This window comes from Micromys minutus (genome assembly GCF_963924665.1).
Source record: "Micromys minutus genome assembly, chromosome: 5".
NCBI lineage: Eukaryota > Metazoa > Chordata > Mammalia > Rodentia > Muridae > Micromys > Micromys minutus.
The window spans coordinates 43,575,825-43,597,560 of record NC_137974.1 but is presented as its reverse complement, the minus strand read 5'-3'; the positions used below and the strand labels follow the sequence as shown (position 1 = coordinate 43,597,560).

The 21,736-nt window shown below is 44.8% G+C and overlaps 1 protein-coding gene across 2 annotated transcripts in view; it reads left to right on the top strand.

The window, feature by feature from the left end:
• Positions 1–21,520, top strand: part of ABCC4 (ATP binding cassette subfamily C member 4 (PEL blood group)) — a 201,406-nt gene extending 179,886 nt beyond the window's left edge. For both annotated transcript variants that reach the window (XM_080916846.1, XM_080916845.1), the window contains 4 exons: positions 2,394–2,566; positions 3,200–3,305; positions 11,408–11,542; positions 19,774–21,520. In XM_080916846.1, the coding sequence (XP_080772972.1) occupies positions 2,394–2,566; positions 3,200–3,305; positions 11,408–11,542; positions 19,774–19,881 (522 nt within the window). In that variant the 3' untranslated portion in view covers positions 19,882–21,520. The remainder of the gene's footprint in view (positions 1–2,393; positions 2,567–3,199; positions 3,306–11,407; positions 11,543–19,773) is intronic.
• Positions 21,521–21,736: the final 216 nt, after the last annotated feature.

The following is a 21,736-nucleotide window of genomic DNA, read 5'->3' as shown; positions in this document are numbered from 1 at the left end:
CAATTAATTTTTATAAGCGGTATCTTTTACAATTATTTAATAATGTGATTGTATTCGACATAAAAGCACATTCACATGAATTTATTTTCTAACCTGTAGAAACAGGCATGGGTGAGACATTCTTGTGGCTCCGTCATAGGCTTGAACAGTTATTCATGGAGAGCTTAGTGCAGATTCCTGAGCGTTAGATAGTCATTGAGATAAACAAAACATTCCCACTTGGAACTAAAATTCTTGTGGAGAAGTTAGGACACCACCAAATGCTTATGCATACAGAGTTAAGACTGATAAAAGCAGTAAAGAAAAACAACATGAGAAGACCTGGATGACGACGTGATTAGTAACCGACAATGCCGATTGATCTCTTTGTAGCAAGCACCGCTCTAAATACTTACACGCACTGACTCATTGTGAGCAAAGGCTCATGAAGATAGGCATCTTGGCTGTGATAGCATTGTGTCTCATTTGCCGGTGAGAAAGCAAAGACGGGGAGAAGTCAGGAACTTGTTGGTAGAGTCAGGCAGGACTGAAGCCCAGGCATCACAAATTTGTACTTTTTACAAATGGGAAATCTGGGATAGGGAGACAGCTCAGTTGGCTGCAGGCTTCCTTACAAGTCAGAGGATCCAAGATCAAGTCCCAGAGCCCACTCTTCAGACTGCTGCTCTCCTACTGAAGTGTCCTGACACTTTGTCCTGAACCTCTTGAGGAACACTCGAGTTAGGCTTGTGTTCTGTAAAATATCTCCAGAAGTTAAGGTTTGACTGCTGTGAACAGACACCATGACCAAGGCAACTCTTATAAAGAACAACATTGGATTGGGGCTGGCTTAAAGGTTCAGAGGTTCAGTCCATTATCATCAAGGCAGGAACATGGCAGCATCCAGGCAGGCATGGTGCAGAAGGAGCTGGGAGTCAGCTCCATTTAACTTCCTTCTATCCACCCAGTGATGTAGTCTGATGTCTCATGACTCAAGCTCTTCAAAGGCAGATTACTAACCGCATACCATAGATGGGGCAAGAAGATCTTACGCTGTGTTCGCCTTCCCATGGTTGCCACTCAGTGTATGACATCTGTGAAATTGGAGTAAATGTGTCTCATAGCTTTAGTGATATCAGAGTGAACTTGGGAGGAGCGCACTCCAGGATTCCTGACACTGAAGAAGTGGGCCCCAGTTGTTGGAGCTTCTTCAAACTTTTCTCATTAATTGAAATCTTCCAAAATGGTAGGGTACCTACAGGATTATTTCTTCAGGGGGCCAACCTTCCTATAATAACTCATATGTAGAATATCTACTGGCAAACTTGAATATTCACATAAACTATGTTTATGTAAATGATTTTATGTAAATGTAATTTACATTTTCTCTAGTACATCTAATATGTGGGAAGAGCTTCGTTTCTGAGACTTACATGATTTCTGGGCACAAGATCTTGGTGGATGTCATGTAGCGGGAAGGAAGTTGGGTTGGTAGGGTAGGTTGGTTGGGGGAGGTGCACCAACTTCACTGAGGTATGACTGAGATGTTAGGAAGTGGTTCCTGTAGAAATTTGCTTCAGTGATTTTGATAAATGTGTAGCGTTGTGGGTCTTCACAGTGATTAGGATTTTAGAGCCCTCGTCACCTCATTACAGTTAACCTCCATGGCTCAGTCACAAATATGCCCTGTGTTCTGTCTTTGAGAACTCTTTTAACTGACCATTAAGAAGGGAATTTTCAAGACATCATGTAGACGGCTCATCAACTAAGAGTGCTTGTTGCTATTGCAGAGAACCCACGTGCTTTCCCACACCACAAAGCTCACATCAGCCGTAACTACAGCTCCCGGGCATCCAGTGCCCTCTTTATGCCTCCACAGGCAGCTGAATTCACATGCCTGTAGACATAGACACCCAGAAAAACAGACACAGAGGCACGCATACACACACAGACACACAAACACACACAGGCACACACACACACAGGCACACACATATACACGTAGATATACAGAGGCACACATATGCACAGACACACATGCACCAAGACACAGGCACACATACAGATACAGACACACATAGACACACTCACACACATGCAGGCACACACACACACCTACGCAAACACACAGATACTCACATATATACCACACAATTTAAAAAACAAAATTAGATGCTGTTAAAGGGATGCTCTTCCGTCCTGCCCTACTTTACCTAGCGGGTAGTTTTCCATGACATGTTTAATGTACATGAGCAGTGTTGCTCATGATCCAGGAACAACAGACCATGCTTAATCATTGCTTGCTGCCATCCTCACGAGGGGTTCCAGGAAGAGGTACGTCAGAGATCTAGTCATGGAGCGGTTTGTCTAATAGTTCAGTTACGGAAGTGTCATTCTTCTGTCCGTATCTATAGGTGCAACTTAAAGAGGCCATTGAAGATCTTCCTGGTAAGATGGACACCGAATTAGCAGAATCTGGGTCCAATTTCAGTGTTGGACAGAGACAGTTAGTGTGCCTTGCGAGGGCAATTCTAAAGAAAAACCGAATACTGATCATTGATGAAGCAACTGCAAATGTGGACCCAAGGTACAGAGCCAAAGCTAACACGAATGTGCTGTTGAATGGGAATTCTAGATGTGGCTCACAGGAAGGATTTGATGACCCTAAGGGATGTCTGGATGTTATCAGATGTTTGGGACAGTAGTGTCTCGCGTGCAGAATTACTTATATATCTTACAAAGCCATCTTCTGGCTGTACATAAATATCTCATTTATGTACCTGTGAATGCACTAGAGCCCAGCATCTAAAACCTACCTCCAAGCATTTCAGCCCTTGGGCCTTCAGCCGTTCTGAGAAGGGATGCTTAGCTCGCATCCTAGGTCTCCTGAGTGAATTAGAGTCTTAAATTCCAAATTTGTTTCAAGCAGTTTGGAGAAAACAACAATTGCATTGTTTCTAACTAGACTTTTTAGATTTTAGGCTTCTAGGAGGAGAGGCTGTGTAGGTGTGGTTATGCATGCCTGTAACCTTAGCATCTGGGAGCCTAATGTAGAAGGCTCTGGGGTTCAAAGCCACCTGAATGGCATAGTGGGTCAAAGCCAGCCTGAGCTCTCTGATGCAATAATAACGATGATAATAAAGGGTTTTACAAATATTGATAAGGGTCACGAGAGCTTTCCCCACCTTTGCTGACTTGAATGTGACCTCTCTGATTCCAGGACTGATGAGTTAATACAACAGAAGATCCGGGAGAAGTTCGCCCAGTGCACCGTGCTCACCATTGCTCACAGACTGAACACCATCATTGACAGTGACAAGATAATGGTGAGTCCCCACGCCCACCGCCGGCAGCACGCATAGATGCTCACACATTCCAGGTGTTCCTTTTTTTCCTTAAAAAAAGATAGGAACCCTCAGTAAGCTAAGCCCTGGTTAATTCTTCTGTTTCCAACAGTGCCTCAAGTGCTTACATGCACTTCGAGTCCCCCTATGCGTCTACTTTTGGGGTGCTTCTTTATCCACTCTTAAATGTATTTGCAGGACCATCTTAAGATGAATTACACCCCAAGAAATGTCCCAGACCAGGCAATGCATCACAGTATTGTTTCATACTCTGTGGTAGTAGGACATTCTCGTTTGGTGCATGCCACCCTTGCTATGGCTTCCCTTGATCAGAATCCAGTCTCCCTGGGGCTGTAGAAAAGGCTCGGTAGTCATGAGATCTTGCGCTTAGATTTTGTCATCCACCATTCTTGCAGAGAACTCTAACGCAGCTCCCAGCACCCACGTGTAGAGGAAGAGGAAGGTTAAGAGTGAAAAAAACTCCTTTGAGTGACTATCTTAGGGCTCTTCCCAGTTTGCTCCCTGTTGCTCTGGAAAACACCAGGACCAGCCTTCCTTTCATTTTATGCTTTACGGTCCATCCCTGGGGGAACTCAGAACAGAAAACCTGAGGTAGCTGAGGTAGAAACGACAGCAGGAGCCACTGAAGAATGCTCCTCACTGGTTTGTTCTCCATGGCTTGCTCAGTTTGCTTTCTTGTACAACCCCGGATCACCTAGGTATGTTTCCCAGGGCTCACCCACCCACCGCAGGAAGGACAGAGTCTTTCAGAAATGTCGACTGGTCATCTCTGTCTCTTGTCGGTCACTGTTTAGCCCACATGTGGGTATGTGTGTGCGTATGAACATCGAGCTCTTGAGTATCCTTTCACCAAATGTCTCTGTTATTGCCAGTGCTGTTTAGTGTTTGGCTTACTACTGTCTCCCGACAAATCTTCAGAGTCTGTTTTGTCTCTCATTATCTACGTCTAAGTCCTCGGTGTGGTTTGACATGGCAGGTTATAATCCGGCCCCTCCCTCCCTTTCTGGCCTCACCCCACTGTCCTTCAGTGTGTGGAGGCTGTCTTTCCGACATCTTTCTTACTCCTCAGTGTTGGCAGCATGCAGCGTGGAGAGAGGAGTGAGTGGATTTGGGGGAAGTGGTAAACAGTGGGACCAGAGTGTGATTGAATGTTGGTGAAGTCAGCTTGGAAAGGGTTCTCTTGGAACACATGACCTCTAGTTCCCCCCCCCCAAGAATTCCAGTGTGAAGAAGTCTTCAAATCATGTCCCCTGGCCATGGAGGTATCAGAGACAAAGTAACATCAGGAAATGGAAATATGGTCAGTTGAGCTGCTTTCTGTTTTAAGAATGGTACAGGGTCCCAGCCTAGGGGACCCAAAAGACACACATCCTCTTCTTTCAAAGATGGGGACTTAGATTCTGACATATCCAGCCAGGGTGAGGCTTCTGTCGTATTTTAGAATTTCTGATTATCTCCCGACTTTCAGCTTGGTAGAATACCAGTGTGTCTGCCAGTTTCCAGTTACTGTAACAAAATATCAAAGAGAATCAGCTTTTTAAAAGAAAAGATTGGTTTGGTTCCAGAGTTGGAAATTTCCATCTGTGATTATCTGGTCCTGTGGTAAAGTGGTGCATCATGGGAGGATGTGGAACAAGGCAGAACCCTTTAGCCATGGACAGGATGCAAAAGAGAAAAGGAGGAGCTAAGATCCCACAATCCCCATCAAGAGCACAACCCTATTATCCTAAAATCTCCCACCCGGCCCCATCTCGGAAAGGTTCTACCAACTCACGGCTACTTCCACCACCTTTAGAGACTTTCAGGCTCAAACTGCAGCGGGTATTCTTTGTCTAACCTTTAAAGTTTGAAGCCATCTTTGCTTTAGAAATGACCATTTCTCTTGTAGAAAACAGGAGTTCTGTCCTGTTATTCTAAAGCATTAAAGACATGCTCATGTGTCTTGGTTACCATCCTATTGCCATCAAGAGATACCGGAACCAAGGCAACTCTTAGAAAGGGAAGCTTGGGGGCTTGCTTACAGTTTCAGAGGGCTAGTCCCTGGTCATCATGGTGGGAGCACCGTGGGAAGCAGACAGGCATTGTGCTGGAGCAATAGCTGAGAACTCTACATCCTAGTCTACAGGCAGAGGTGGGTGGGGGTAGGGGAACTGGGCCTGGTGTGGGCTTTGAGGTTTCAAAATAACACAACTCCTTCAAGACCACACCTCCTAATCCTTCCCAAGTCGTTCCACTATTGAGGGACCCAGCTTTCAAACATATGAGCCTGTGGGGGCCATTCTCATTCAAACCACTACAACATGCCAATCAATTGCAAAGTCTGATGTGCCAGAGGCCTAGGGGCCAGGCACAGGGAGTGGCTAAGGGAGGGATGCTGATGAAGGCCATAAGCAACAGCATGTCACCATCAAGTTGAGTTGATTACAAGTGCTTAAGGTGTAGTGATTACACCTCATTGCTCAGTGAACACTCCACACGGGATGGTTTTGTTTACTGTAAGTAAATCAAACAAAAAAGGCTTATTGGGAAACAACTGTGACCTAATTAGTGGCTTTGTTTATGTGTTGGCTCTCCAGAAGGATTTTTTAAACCAGATTTGGTTCATTAAGCACCGTTAACGTGTTAGGCTGAGAACTCTATTTTATGAAGATGTTCTCTCGGTTTTAACTTTATCAGGCGCGCTGGTGTAGTCTTTATGACAGCTAATTCAATCACTCATTTGCTTGGTTGCCACGAAACCATGACACAGGCTGACAAATTAGAAAGCCCCCTTCGCCCAAAGCTAAGCGCTATATCTCCATGTTAGACTCAGCTCCTCCCCCACCCTCAGCTGATAGCAGCGCTTCCTTCCAATCCTTGTGCTTCCTATCCACACAGACGCTTGGCTAGGGTCCACAACTGTTGCCACTGCCTGCATCAGAGGCTGCCCCTGTCTGCAGTCAGGGGGTTCCAGGGAATTAAATTATAGAGAACCACAGGCTCAGAGACTCGGATTGTGGCTCCCTGTTGACAGGCCACACTGTGGTCTTTTAATCTTGAGCTTTCTTCTTAGTTGTTTTCCCAGATAAAGTAAAACCAGTAAAAATAGTAACAGCCAGCTTGAACAGCCGTTTGACTCAGAGCTAACCAAACTTTTACTGAAGTCTTCTTTTTCACCTTTGTGGAACTTTTCTTTGATGAGCCTACTTGGTTAAAGTTAGGCTGCTGGAGAAGGAGAGAAATGAAAAACGAAAGTGTCCCATCAAAAATATGCTTGCAGTTCTAAGTCAAATATTCTGGGTGCAAACAGCTAACATGGAAGTTCAGACTTCATTCAGAAGAAAAAAATGGAAGAGCAGAGGCGAGTTGTGAAGGCTAAGGTTTGAAGTTTGCTCTTGCAGAATAAAAAAGACATCATTTTTCAAAGCAGTTTGATTTACTCCCTCAGTCTTTTGCATGGGAGAGACCTATATTTTAAAACTGCAATCTCCTTTTCTTTTCTTTAATGTCAGGAGTGGTTTTGCCCTGTGGATAAACTGGATTAAATTATTTTGAAATGGGTCCATCCAATTTTCACATCTGGGACAACTACCTGGCCTCTGCAGAGATGGCGGTCTGATAACTCGCCCCTGCTGAGGTTATGTAACTAGCTGACTCATCCAATATATTTGTCTTTAACCTGCTAGACAGCACTGAGCAATTTGAGGTTGTTGTTCCTGGAGAGATCTGGGGTTGAGGCATGGCTGTCGTATAAGCATTAATGTGTGATTTGGTTTACAGAGTTTATTTGGGTCCAGGAAAGAAGGGGACCTAAGCAGAACATTTCAGGAGACTTTTTCTTATTAAACCTATTAAGAGGAAAAATGGAAAACTCACATTTGAAGCGGCTTTATGCTTGTTTGTTCTGAAAAAGATCTAGGTTGTTCAGTCGCAGCATATGTAAAGTCGTCCGCCTGTCTCTCAACACCCCCTCAACATGTGCATCCCATGACTCTACAGCAGCTGCCTGTCCCTCTGTCCTTCTCACCCAGCCCATGCCTTGAATCTTCCTTCCCTCCCTTTTAAACCGCCTTGCCCATCACTGCGGCTTTGGAGCACGTGACTTCTGAGTGGTTGCCTCTCCTGCCCCAGTGCATGCTGGACCTTCCCGCATCCCCACCAGTGGGCGTGGCCCTGCCGAGCCCTGAGAGTGGAGTCCTTTGACTTTAGTTTTCTGCCACTGCACAGTGAGAGCCTGGGGCCTGCGGCACCGGGCTGTGGCACCGCAGCAGAGACTATTCTTGCGAGCCTGCGGCGACCACCAGGGCTCATGCTGTCTGTGCCTTGACCAGGCCTTGTCCCTCCATCAGAATTTTCCTGTGTCTGAGTCTGTTTACTGGCCATTCTGTTCCTCTGCCCTGTCCTCCCTGGGGACCTTTCCCAAGCCTTCTGCCGCCAGCTCTGGCTTGCTTGTTTTTGTTTTTTTTAGCTCTCCTGATAGTTGCTCTTTGCCTGTCTTTAAGGCTCCATCTTCGTCTCTTGCACAGTAACTACCTTAATGTATCACTAAGTGTGTGATAACCGGGCTGAGTGAATACACAGCTCTGAGGTCACCTGAATTGTCTTCCCGTATCTTCTGCCCACATGTAACTCGTTCGTTGTTGATCCTGAAAAGTGGAATGAAAAATGGTTTTCTTCATTTGGGACTCTATACCAGGCATACAGGGTATAATCCAAATCCTCGGTATGATAAAATAGCACCGGCGCTGGACAGGCAACTTCTGATCAGAGGTGTATTTTCTTGAGCCAAGCCAAGTCATATTGTCCGAATGAGGAGATATGACAGAAATGCAATTGTTGCCGTTTCTTCTTGCGGTTACTTTCTATCTGATAATAGATGTTTTATTCCGGACACCCAGATGGGCATGAGTCCCGGCACGGTTGCCTCCAGCCAGGGCCAAGCCACGTAATAAAGTTAGTGAGTGTTCGCGTCAGATTGAGAACTTAGACACTGGCAATGGGCAAACCGTCCCATTTTAGGTCACTTCTAGAGGACAGAGACCGATGCTGTGACTCAGTTGGCAGAATTCTTCCTCACATGTTCCTCCGAACCGTACAAACCAGGCGTGGTGGCTCACGGCTGCGGTCCCTGCACTGGAGAGATAAGGACAGTTGTGAGCATGAGCCGGCGAGCGGCAGGACAGCCTGTCTTGCTTGTTTTTGATGTGGTTGTCACTTGTTTTCTGTGTATGTGCGTGTTGCCAGCATAAACGCCTGTGGAGACCAGAAGAGGGCAGGGGATCCACTGAGGCTGGAGTCACAGCTAATGTGTGCTGTCGTGTGGGTGCTGGGAACTAACCTAGAGTCCCCTGGCAGAGCCTGTGCTCTTAACCACTGAGCCATCTCTCCAGGCCAGACTCTTGTCTTTTAAAAACACAACAGAACCATCCCATGCCAAGATTCCTCTCTTGTCATTAACCTCATTGAACCACGTTCTTGCTACACGGAACGTACATGCTACATGGCACTTACATATCAGGGCACGCCATCCCCAGCTCTTAGTTCATTCACCTATTTGGAGTGATAACATCCTGGTTCCTTTTAAAACTCTGTGTGTGTGTGTGTGTGTGTGTGTGTGTGTGTGTGTGTGTGTGTTATGTATTACTACAAACTGAACCCAGGCTGAGCCACATTCTATCCCCATGATAAAGCAGGTCAAAAGCCCGCTTAATTACATTTTCAAAGTGTTATCATACAAATTGCTTAAGAGTCCTGGAGCTAGGGCTGTATCTCCTCCTTGAGGGTCGCTTTACATGAATGGGGCCTGAGCTCGCTCTGTACAGTGAAATAAACGATTGTTACAACTCTGTCATACACCTCCCAAGTAAAAACTATCCAACTGGGCTGAAGACACTGCTCCATGGCTAAGAGCATATTCAGCTCTTGCAGAGGACCTGAGTTTGATTCCCAGCACCAACATGGGGTCACCCACAATCACTGGTGACTTAAGCTCTCAGGAGAGCCAGTCTCTGTGACCTCTGTGAACATCTGCAAATGCACACAGGCACACAAACACACACAGACCCACACACACATGCACACGGACACACATACATGCATACATGGACACACAGGGGTGCACACATACACATGGACACATACATATACACATATTTAAAAATAAGTACTTTTAAATGATTAAACTTCTAAACAAACTAGAGTACACATTATTAAGTTGTTAATACTGAGAAGGCAGGAAATCTGTCACTTCTGTTACAAATCCTCCTGCCTTCTGAGAGTGTCTTCTAACTGTACCTCACAAATGACGGTCACTTTTGAGATCTGCTGGTCTGGGTGGCACTTGTGTGTTTCAGACACTGTGGGAAGGGTAAAGACTCTTCTTACATTTTCATACATCCAGTAGGAAGCTGGACAGGGACAAAAGAGCAGTTGGGCTGGAGAGATGGCTCAGCGGTTAAGAGCACTGACTGCTCTTCCAGAGGTCCTGAGTTCAATTCCCAGCAACCACATGGTGGCTCACAACCATCTGTAATGAAATCTGATGCCCTCTTCTGGTGTGTCTGAAGACAGCTACCGTGCACTCATATAAATAAAGTAAATAAATCTTAAATTCACGAAGTCTATTACAGTCAGACAACTTGGGGTCTCCCTCTGAAGTGTGATTTTTAAGATTGCTTTTTCCTTTTGCAGAATAGAAAGTTCATCATTTTGTAGAGCAAGTTGACTCATTTGCTTAGCCTTCAGCACAGGAGAGACCTGCATTTCAAAACCGTGGTTTCACCCTTCGTTAACGTCAGGAGGAGTAGCTATGCCCTGTAATGCAATGCTTAAGTGAAATTACACATTCGGGGCATCTAAATTGGCGTGCCAAATTATAGGACATTTTAATTATTATGTGGACGTGACAGATTCAATTATTCTTGAACTCTTGAGAAAGCTGCCCTTAGCAGCAATTCACAGTAGTAAACAAAAGATTAACAGAAAAAATGCCCTTTAGGAGACTGTATAAATGTTTCCGATTAAATACCGTGGGCCAAATTAACCGTCATATCTAGATACGGAAAAACAACCCCAGCCCTGCTTAGAGTTTCAGCGGGTTGGTTCTCTTGAGATGGTTTTATTCTAAACACAGCCCGATGAAGAACAGAGTAAGTACCACCTACATCGGAGCTGTTCCCCTAGGTGCGTCACTTGGGCCCATTGTCTCCAACTCTCTGTGCTGTCTGAAACCATTGACCAAAGCCACTAATAAGTGGAAATGCCTGGTGACAGGCACCTCCCTCCACCAGAGCAGATTAACGAGCAGTCTACCTCCAGCGGCTGCAAGTCAGGCAGCTAAAGGGATCGAGAAGGAAGCCAGAAAAGGGAAGTCCAAAGATACTGTGCCCTGTGCCCTTCGGGCTGTGCAGATTTGGAGTCATCTGTGCCTCAGTTACGTCTCTAGTCTTACACAGAGAGAAATTAGGTTCCTAGCGATTTCCTCTTTTCATAGTGGTGCTGAGGCTGCTTGTCTTCCATTGGCCAGGGTTGACTATAGAATGCAACTCACCAGGCTTAGTCCCAGTCAGCCCTAAAGAACCTCTGGAAGCACCTGTCTCTCCAACTCCTGCTCAGTTCTTATCCATCCAGCTTGGTGACTTACTCTCGGGCTTGGCTCTTCTGATGTGACCCCTGTTCTACATAAACAGGTTGATTTCCTTCAGCTCACATATTGCTCACCTCCGTCCGCCTTTACCCCTCAAAGCTCAGAGTCTGGGGGGTTTAAAAGCACTGACAGACTCTCCTGGCAGCCTTGGCATAGTGCATAGAGCAACAGACTGCTTCACACCCCATAATAATTGTCTAGAACTTTCATTTTTCTAACTTCCCTGTAACATTAAAATAATAAAAGGTCAGGTCAGCCTTTGTTTGCTTCTTAGCTCAGGGTAATCAAACCTTTCAAGCATCCTCCTGGTTGCCACCCAAATAGACCCGTCGGTATTCTCCCCGGGCCCCGCCCCTTTCCGAAGTATTGTCCGTGTGATGATATATCACTACTAGACATTGTGTGTCTCAATGGGCTTTTTTTTTCTGCTGATCCCCAGGTTTTGGATTCAGGAAGACTGAAAGAATATGATGAGCCGTATGTTTTGCTGCAGAATCCAGAGAGCCTCTTTTACAAGATGGTTCAACAGCTGGGCAAGGCCGAAGCCGCTGCCCTCACGGAAACAGCAAAACAGGTGAGTTGGCTCGGCAGCCTTAATTACAGTGTGTCTCACGGTTCCCTCCTTGCCATTTGGCACCAGGGGTCTGGTTAAAAAAAAAAGAAAGAAAAGAAAAGAAAAGAAAAAAAGCACTGTGTGCCCTTTTCAATTATAAGCCTCCGGAGACAAAGCTTCAACACGTCCAGGGTTGAAGTCAGGTCTACCAGGATTTGGCAGGAGCACCTGGGGAAGGTGTGTGCGCATGTGCACGTGCCAGCAGGCGTGCCCAAGAGGGAGGAAACCCTGACAGCAGAGTCATTACATTTCTCTCTCATTGATGCTGAACACATTGCATTGCAGGAATTGTTGGGAGACGTCCAGGACATTAGGTTAAGGTGAAAATGGAATATGTTTGTTATTAAAAGGTCTGCCAGAGAGCCATCGAGGTTGCTCCTTTTCCTTTCCTTGTAATTTGTAAACAATACTATTTTTGCTTTTCCTGCCAATCTCCAGAAATCTTTGTTGAGTTTGGGGTCCAAAGAAACCTTTGTTTTACTTCTACCTTCCGCAGAACGTACCCGGAACTAATTACACCTTAAGTCTGCAGCCTAGTGTGTGGAGTGGACAAGCATTAAAGACATCCAGGTTGCATGGGATGCTTTCCCGGTATGCACACATGGGGTGGCCTCGGGTAAATGCACTCTGGCTTAAGGGACTTAGTGTCATATATAGTGTCATACAGCTGTAACCCTCGGCTCCACAGTACAGGTGTGGTTTTCGACATTCATTGCTTTCTATATTTCTCAGATGTTTTAACACTATAGACAGAATAAAATTGCTTGAGATTGTGTTAACATCTTAAGTGTCTATCGAAGACAGCAGAGCGAGACACCATGTTCTAGTCCTGAGTGAGCAGTTACACCTAAAACCGACGTTTTCCCTGTACCACTGTTTCAGCTCATCACAAGCATCTCTCTCTAGGATCTATAGAGACGGCTCAGTAGTCAAGAGCTACTTGCTCCTCAGTCATGAGGGCCAGAGTTCGGATTCCAGAACTCATATAACAAGCCAGGCATAACACTTAGACATTGTGTGCCCATCCCAAAGTCGTCCCTAGTCACACAGACACTCCCTGACACATGGATAAGTAAAACCAATTTTAAAACTGGTAAGTTAATGGGTTGTATAGAAGTATCGTGTTGGCTACTGCTTGCTAAGAGTGTGTGAGCATACCTTTAGTCACTGGCGATAACAGAACAGTGAAGACCAGCAAGCGTCTGGGACTGCAGGCACACAAGAGCTTCTAGGTTCTGGGGGTCTGAGTCCAGATATCAGGTTTGCACAGCAAGCACATTTCTGAGCCATCCCATCAGCCCTTCAACATGTCTCTTTTAAAGATGAGGAAACTGAGACCCGTTGTCATCCTGCTCACAGCAGAGATGATTCTAAATCTGACACTTGCCTCAACATTTTAATCCAAGGGGGAGCATCCATGCAGGGAAGTGTGGTCACAGTGTGAGAAATATCACCATGTGTTTATCCACTTCTGTGCTTTTGTGGGCACTTGCCGCTCTAGTTTGACAGCTATTCATAAAGACATGACCAGAAGCACCCCAGAAGGAAAGTGTGTTCTTTGGCTCATGGGTCCCAACGGCAGTTCATCATGGAGGAGGGAAACCAGGGCAGGAAGCTGGAGTCGATTCAGAAGCGATGGAGATGCTGCTTACTGTTCTGTCTTGTTCAGGTTTCTGTTTGGTACAACCCAGAACCACCTGGGCTGCCAGTCATTAATCAAGAAGCTTCCACCAAAGATTTGCCTATGGGTCAGTCTGATAAAAGCAGTTTCTCATTTGACATCTCTCTTCCCAACCAAAAAAATAAATAATAAATAAATAAATAGAACCAGGACACCCACTTCCCGTTTAGAATTTATTTCAGAGTGTTTTCAGTTGCTGGACGTACGGTTTCCGTCGGTGCTAGCTGAAGTACTTTATTTCCCACTTGATTGATGAGGTTGCACTATCAAGGATTTGTGAGCGCACACTGAGGCAGCGAATGTGTCTAAGTACAATATTTGAAAACACTTGTCCTCATTTCATTTGGCATCCAAGATGGGCCTGTGCCCCCAACCCCTGAAGGTGGGAGAATCAAATCCAGATTTAAGCCCTGCCTCACCTTTGGTTCTGTTTCCATCTACCGAAAGAGGGAGAGAAATAGAGAACTCAGTTCCCATTCTTTCTGCACACACAAAGCTCTTTTAGGAGAACAAGTAGTTGTCAGCGTTTGGCATGAATGAAATCAAATATCCATGCATCTGTCAGAACCATAGTCCGTGTGGGTTACTCTGCATCAACAGGCTTTTCCCTCTCACAAAGCAGAATTCATTCCATTGAGATGCAAACCCAACCTCTGGACGAAGGGACGTCCTAGTCTCTTACTCCTGAGCATGTAGATTGGTTCCATGAAGAGGGATGGCTGGCTCACTCTGAGCTTGTCCTTTAGCCATGGGCCGTGTAAAGATAGAGAGTACTTTTCAGATGCGTTAGACCAAGGGTGTTTGCTGGGCTCCCAACAAAGTGCATCTTGTATAAGTCATGGTATATGAGGAGCTACCCGGAGGACCTCGTTTTAACTTAATCACCTGTTTAAGGACTTTATCTACAAGCGCAGTTGCCTTTTGAGGTACTGGAGTGGAGATGCTGAACTGTGCTTTTAAGACAAAGGGGATCACCACACAACTGAGCCCACAATGGAAGACGACTGTCATTCCTTCCCTGGATGAAGCAGACCCTGTTGAAGTGTCCCCACTGCAAAGTCATCAGTCACAGCCCCAAATTTACAAAGTTCTCACATCCTGGACCTGTTTGACTAGGGCAAGAGGCACTCAGCAGTTATTGGCTTTACATAAAAGTCATCGGTGCCTCGGTGTTGGGGATCCACCTACAGTGCAGACAGGGTCTGAAACATCACATTGTGGGTATCAGAAGAGATGGTAGACATCTTGGGGCGTCAAAGCATGCAAGGCATTTTCCAGATGCCAGGAGATTTAAAATGAAAACAGAAATTGGGACAGTCTTCAAGCCAAAGCTGTCACTCCTGGTGACAGGAAGAGCATCATCCCAGGCTCTCTCTACCTAGCTTTTGAGATTAAAGGACTGACAACTGTTTTTAATAAGCAGGGGTCCAGAATTTTCTACGTGTTCACAAGAGTGTGCACATGCCTGTGTGCATGGGCACATGAATGTGTGCATATGAAGGCCAGCCAGAGTTGATCACAGTATCGTTGCTCACAATGCCTTTCACCTCCTCTGAGGTAGGCTGTTGTCTGGAGCTTGCCAGTCGGTGAGGCCTGCTGGGATCTTTCTGTCTTAGCCTCACCAGCACTATAATCACCAGTGTGTGCCTTCTCATTCAGCTTTTCACATAGGTTCTGCAGATCTTCATGATTGTACGGTGGGCACTTTATCGACTGAACCACACCCCTCCGCCCTCCACTCCCCACACCCACATCCCTCACCCACCTCTTTAATTTCAGAAAGGTAACCCACTGGGCCATTCTGTTCCTCTCCCTGAACAGACACTGTATCTTTATATTATTGCATAATCATCTCGTTCTTTTCACTAATGGTTGTACAGTTACCCTTTCTCCACCTTTGCTTCCTGTTTCCCCCTTTTGATTATATCAATTGTTTTTAATCCCAAAGATTTAGCTCTCGAGTTTATTTACTGGCTATTAAATTCTGCTTTACAACTGGTCAGTTTCTAGTCTTTATTGATTCTCTCTGGTTTGGGTTTGTCTTGTTGCTGCTTTTTAGTCGTTGAATTCATTTGTTTATGCTCTTTCTTATAACTATAGATACTGACTACAGCTGTCATACTAACTTAGTAACTGCAATAATTATGCTAATTTCATTATAAATATTTCAGGCTGTGAACTTTCGATGCACGCTGCTTTAGCCATACCTGAGGGGAAGGTTGTTTTGTTTCTTGTGGATTTTTTTTTTTTTTTTCTTGTACAGCCAGCTTTCACCAAAGCTCTGTTTCACATGTATATTTTTACAGGTCAGGTTTAATTTTCTTTTTATCACAGAAATTATTTAAGAAGAACAGCTGCTACTTTTAGAATAGTTTTATATTTTACTTAACATTTACACTTTCACTGTTCTGTGGTCAATATGGTACCTGAAATAACGCACTCTTTCTCGTTCCTTGGTACACTGGAAATCTTTATAAATGGTTTTTTGAATGTTCTCTTTTAGAAATGATAACCCTAGTAATTTTCCTTAGATCTGCTTTATTAATTACATGAAATGTGTCCTCTCTGTTCCAACATTTAGTTTTCCTCATGTGACTCATATGTGGAAATGAATGTCCCATACAGACAGTACATGCCTCCCTTTATGGTTCTTGTCACATTCACTTTCAATATTCTTACTTTTCTCAACTTGCAGATGTTTATAACTTTCACTAGAAATTAATACTGTCTACAATTTAAGCAGTCTTTCTGTGTTCATTTAAGGCTTTTGGGTTTTAATTCTAGCTGGCTCAAAACTAAGATGGAGCCTTTCTCCCCTTCACCCTAACTTCGTTTGCTCTATATGTCTTTGTCATTAATGTTGGAAGTGTGCCCTCTGTTCATGTATGGCATTGGGTTTTGCTCAAGGATGTGATCCTAGGCTTTTTATAAAGAGATGCTTTTAACCCATTTACATTTATTGAAATCACAGGTGTGTTTTATCTCTGACAGATTCATCATACTATGCTTTCAGTGCTTTTCACATGTGCGTTACATTACCCTAATCAATTTTAGGAAACTGTTTCTCCTCAAGCTTCTTAAAATATTAATTCCTGGTTACTCTGCTTGCTCACTCAATCCTGTTTCCAAGTCTCACTCCACTTTTCCACAGTAAGTAATCTCCAAGCTGCCTCTGTTAAATCAGTCATTCTTTTCATCTTTTCCTTTTTCTCTTCACTGCTGGCCTCCAAGAATCAGATTTCACCTCCGGCTCTTTCTAATCCATGTTCCAGGTTTCTCACTCTCTACACGGGCTTCTGCTGCACTTTGACTCTGTTCCAGATGTTTTCCTGTAACTGTCATCTGCTCACTGAGCATTCCTCATTATCAGTTTGTCTTGATTTGTCCCTACTTTACAGTCCTCTTTTCATTAGGTTACCAATTTTTACTTCTAAATAATTTTTTTCCCTAATCACATAGATGCAGGATGCTTGTGGCCAGGGTATTATTTCAGGTGGGAGTCCGTAAACTCTATTTCTCTGTATATGAGATGTTTAAGGTGATTTCTAAAAATGCAAGAATTTAACAATTCATTGCTCAGTGATCTAAAAAGCAGGACCCAGCCTTCGATGTTCTTTGACAGTGCTGGGATGTAACAGTAGACCCACCTTACAGTTGATGAGCATGAGACCTTGAGAACCACTGTGAGGGACCCCGAGTTCTCTGGTAAGTGAGGATAACCCGGCTGTCTTGAGCCAGAATTCAACATACCAAGTGGTATCCTGTAAATGCAGTGTTAAGTGAAAGCCATTTTTCTCCTCCATCCACGAGGGGAAGGTTGTTGTTGCTTTGTGCTGTAGGATGCTCTATTGCCATTGGTACCCTGATGGGCCAGTGAATGGCTTGACCTTGGTTTCAGCCCACATCAGAGAAAACTCTGTGACAAGAATCTAAGCAGAAAGAAGGGGAGCAAAAGATTCACCCCAGATTGAGCATGATGGCAGTGTCTCTCTTTCTCTCCTTTCCTTGAGATATTGTTACCATTTGCCACATGAAAAAGCTGAGGAAGAAGAGCTAAGGTTCCAGAGTTACCAGCCAGCAGGCTCTGGTACCCTAAGCTCCAGGCATCTCCCTGCCTGCCTCCCTGCCTCCCAGACTACCACATTAACTCCGTTAACAATGTCTCAACAACAGGCCTGGGATTCTGCAAAGATCATCTCAGAAAGCCCACAAAAGGGAGTCAAAGCTGAACTGTTTTCCTGTTTGCATTCTGTAGCATAGCTTTCCACGTACTGAGGGGGCTGCTTCTCCGAGCAGCTGTCGTGAACACACCCAGCACTTAGCCCGGCCTGTTTTCAGCCTGCAGTTTGTAGCCATTAATTAGTTCCTATGAGGTAAGCCTTTGTTATCTCGTTTTTACAGATGAGGCAGACAGTGTGGAGGGAGGCTAAGTAGATGTTGCAGTATCAGCTGGGTGTTGAGGAGAAAGACAGAGACGGGTCCCTTTTAACCTAGGCTCAGCCTGCAGCTTGAGGGCCTGATAGGGAATGTCAGCCATCTTTTGGCTTGATCTTATGTAGATGCTGTGAGACCGGGAGTCTACAGTTGGTAGACTGTCTTGCCCGGCATGCATTAACCGCTGGATTCAATCCCCAGCACCATATTGTTTTCTGTTTTTAACAGACATAGTGACGGTGGCACATGCTATAATCCCAACATTTGGAGGCGGGGGCAGGTATTGAGAGTTCAAGGTCGTCCCCAGGTCTAGGAGAAGTTCCAGGCCATCCTGAGATACCTGAAACCCTGTCTCCTCAAAGTTAAAAAAAATAATAATAATAATAATTAAATTTAAAAGAAGATGCTCAGTGTCAACCATGTCATTATCCAGAATGTGTTACACACATGGTAGAAAACTTCAAGTCAGGGGTTTCATGCACCTGAAATAGTTCTCAGCAAAGCATCCCTGACCAGAAAGCCAAGACCATTTTAGTTGACGTGTATGGGTGAGTTGCCTGCATGTATGTGTATGCATCATGTGCATGCAGTGCCCACAGAGTCCAGAAGAGGGCGTCAGGTCCTCTGGAACAAGTTTCAGGTGATCATGACTAGCCCCCATGGGAAATAAAGAGTCTGTAGGCGGAGATGACGTGGCATTTAAATACAGACAGGCCAAAAAGAACACATTCTTTCCATGTTCGAAAGCGTGGGTTAATGGAAATCTGTCTCAAGGTTGTTCCATAGGCTGTCTGCTTAAGTGACAATTCTTTCAGATATGCACTCTTCCATGTCGTAGTGTTCAGGGTGAAGTTTGCTCGGCATGGAAGCAGGTACCCGTTACCTTGTTGCATAGAGACCCCATCATCCCCACTGATAACTTTGTTGACAGCACCCACGAATATAAACCCACAGCTGGGGGGTTTGTAAATCAGATCCGGCATCACAAGACCCAGCTGGTGACACATGTCAGCTCAGAGAGATGCTACCTTTTTCCATCTTAAAGACTCAAACAAAACTTTTCACATCCTCCTCCGAAGGGGGAAAGGAAATTACATCTGAAGGCCCTTTTCACGCAAACACATTTGGAGATAAGGGCTCACAAGTCCTGACATTATTTCATTTTGTAATACACATCTGTCAAGGAACCCAGATATGATACAGCCGCTAAAAACTGATGATTGGGGAACAGAGACGCCTGACAGCATTTCATGTCCTTTATGTTCTGATTACACGTTTATCAGAGAGCCTGTATCTCTCCTATTGCAGCTTGGAATTGGCAGAATCCAGGAATTGAAAGGCCTGGCAAAGAGCCGTCCCATTATTCGGTATCATCTTCCGTGTGAGAGAAGTAGCCTGGTTGGGTCATTGTTACAGCTTTTGCTTTTCTTTTCATTATTGTCTCCGCTATCCACAGACCGCAGTTCCGTGGGCCCCACGGCAGCTTCGCTGCACAAATTAAGTGTGGGGACATTTCATACGCATACGCCCGAGTTTCAATGCTTGTCAATCAGAGTTTGTGATATATAGGGATTACAACCTGATATTAGCATCCAGGGCTATTGTGTTCGTTTTATGCTCGAAAATGAGAAACTTGAGTACAGATACCCAATCGCCTGGCCTCTCTCCCCTCCACCCCACCACCCCACTCCTGTCCTTTTAATTTATCTCTGGGTTTTGAGTCAGTGAATGATTTTGCTTATCAGTTTAATGGCTCGATAAAGCTTATCGGTGAATCAAAGTGATCAGAGCTAAAGTGGATCTCCAAGTTGTTGGGCACTCAGTCCTGCCGTGCTGAGGGTTTCCGCCGACTTTTCACAGAATGTGTGCTTGCCTGGGCTTCTAATTGCGCCTCAGTGGGTGCTGTGACTTCCTCAGTGGGTGCTGTGACTTCCTCAGTGATTGCTGACTTTCTCGGTGGGTGCTATGATTTTCTGACACAGACAGGTTTTGCCTCCGAGAGGGAGGCTTGAAAATTTACTCATGTTGTTTGTTTTGTTTGTTGTTGTGTTTTATTTTGCCTGCTTCTTTTCCACAGGTGTACTTCAGACGGAATTATCCGGATATTACATTCACCAGCCCTGAAGCTGTCAACACCTCCAATGGACAGCCCTCGGCCTTAACAATATTTGAAACAGCATTGTGACGGCCAGGAGTCGAGTCTCTTTAGAAGGTGACCCCTGCCCCGCCAAGGGGCTCGAACTTCATAGACTGCAGCAGACCCTTCGTTTTCGTTCTGCAACAGGCCGTTCCCAGATGAGGGACTGCTGTCTGGGTTTCTCCCTTCGACTTTTATTCTGTGACTTCAGGTCTTAACAAAATGGCCTGTGGTTTCCTGCTACCCTTTACAAACCCATTTCTGAGGTGCAGACGACAGCCGTCTACCAGGTTTTGTGCCTTAACAGACTCTAGGGCCAAAGCCCGCTGACTTTATAAGCTGTCACAGTGGGCTGCTTCTCCCTCTTGCCTTAAAAGTACACTCTCCAGGTGTGTCAGGGACTCTGTTTACTTGAAGACTGTGGATGCCAGTTTGTCTCCTACTTTTTTTGATTTAGCTAGGACCCATTACTTGCCCACAGAGGCCTCTGGCTAAAATAGAACAGGTAAAATTAATAGGAACCACCATCACCATCACTACCACCATCACAACAACAAACTAAAAAAAAAAAAAAAAAAAAAAAAAGCCATATAATTTAAGTAACACTGCTGGAGACAGACTATCCACCACCCACACATATATAAAGATACATGTCCAGCGTGCGGAAGACATTTATGTTAAAAAATCAGCTTCTGCTTTCTCAGAATGGGAGGCCTGGCAGGGGTTAGGTGCCCCTCCCCCTTGCATCTGTGTGAGCCCCCCATGGACTGCCCATGCACTGACATACTCGACATCGTGACACTTCCCCTGCACAGTGACTCAAATGCACACTATTAATCTCACTTGGCCTCTGGCTTACAGAAGGTAAGCCTCCAATTGGCCATAAGCCTTTTGTGAAATCCTTTCAAATGGACACCCAAAGCTCTCCCTAGCTGGTGAAAACCTGAATGATGCTAGAGTTATCGGTTGTGCATTCTCAGGATGCTGTAGAAGCTTTACTTTCCTAGAGCCCATCCAGATTACTTTAGCTCTGACCACTAATGGCAGGTCTTAAGGACCTTCTGATTAGTCAATCAACAAACCACAACACTTCCTAGGGCCTGATGTACTTCATGTAACTATAGGTCTTCAGGTTTTCTGGGTGGTGGTGACAGCCAAGGTCTATGCAGAGTTTATGTTCCTAAAGGTTTTACTGTCATAATTTAAAGGGGACTCTAAATGACCTGTCACAATAAACCATTCTCAAGATACCTATGTTAATATATAGACATGCTCACTTAGGTGCATATGTGTGTATATCAACAACATACACATATATATGTATCAGGTTTTTAGACCAGTTAACAGAACAAAGCCTGTTTTATAAAATGGAACCTTAAAAAAGCACATATACACCAAACCACCAGACCCATGTGGAGCACATTGACTGTTTGACTCTTGGTATTCAGAAGTCTGTAATGAATGTAATAATGTTTTGTCCAGTAAATGATGAATACTCGTCCTTTATTGGTAGTCATAGATTATATTCCAAAAGACTTGAGACGCAACGCCGACAACATTATGGTCTGTTTGAATGTTTAGAAGTGTCTTAATTGTATGTATATGTTTATGTTTACTTGGCCTTGTAGATTAAAGGCGGTCATACAGATGTGTTCCTATTTCATTTCTATTTTTACAGCATCACAGGACAAACCAAATTCAACTGAAATAAATGAGAGTTTTCCTCCTCTTTCAAAGATCTGTTTGTTCTTTGAGGGATTATGAACTGACTCATGCCCTTGCTGGTGAAAGCAAGTGAGCCTTTGTAAGATCAAAAGGTACCTACCACCACCACCTGTTTCTCTTGGCTACTTGGGTGTACCAAATAGTCTAAGTGGAGGCGTGGGTTGCAGACAACCTGAAA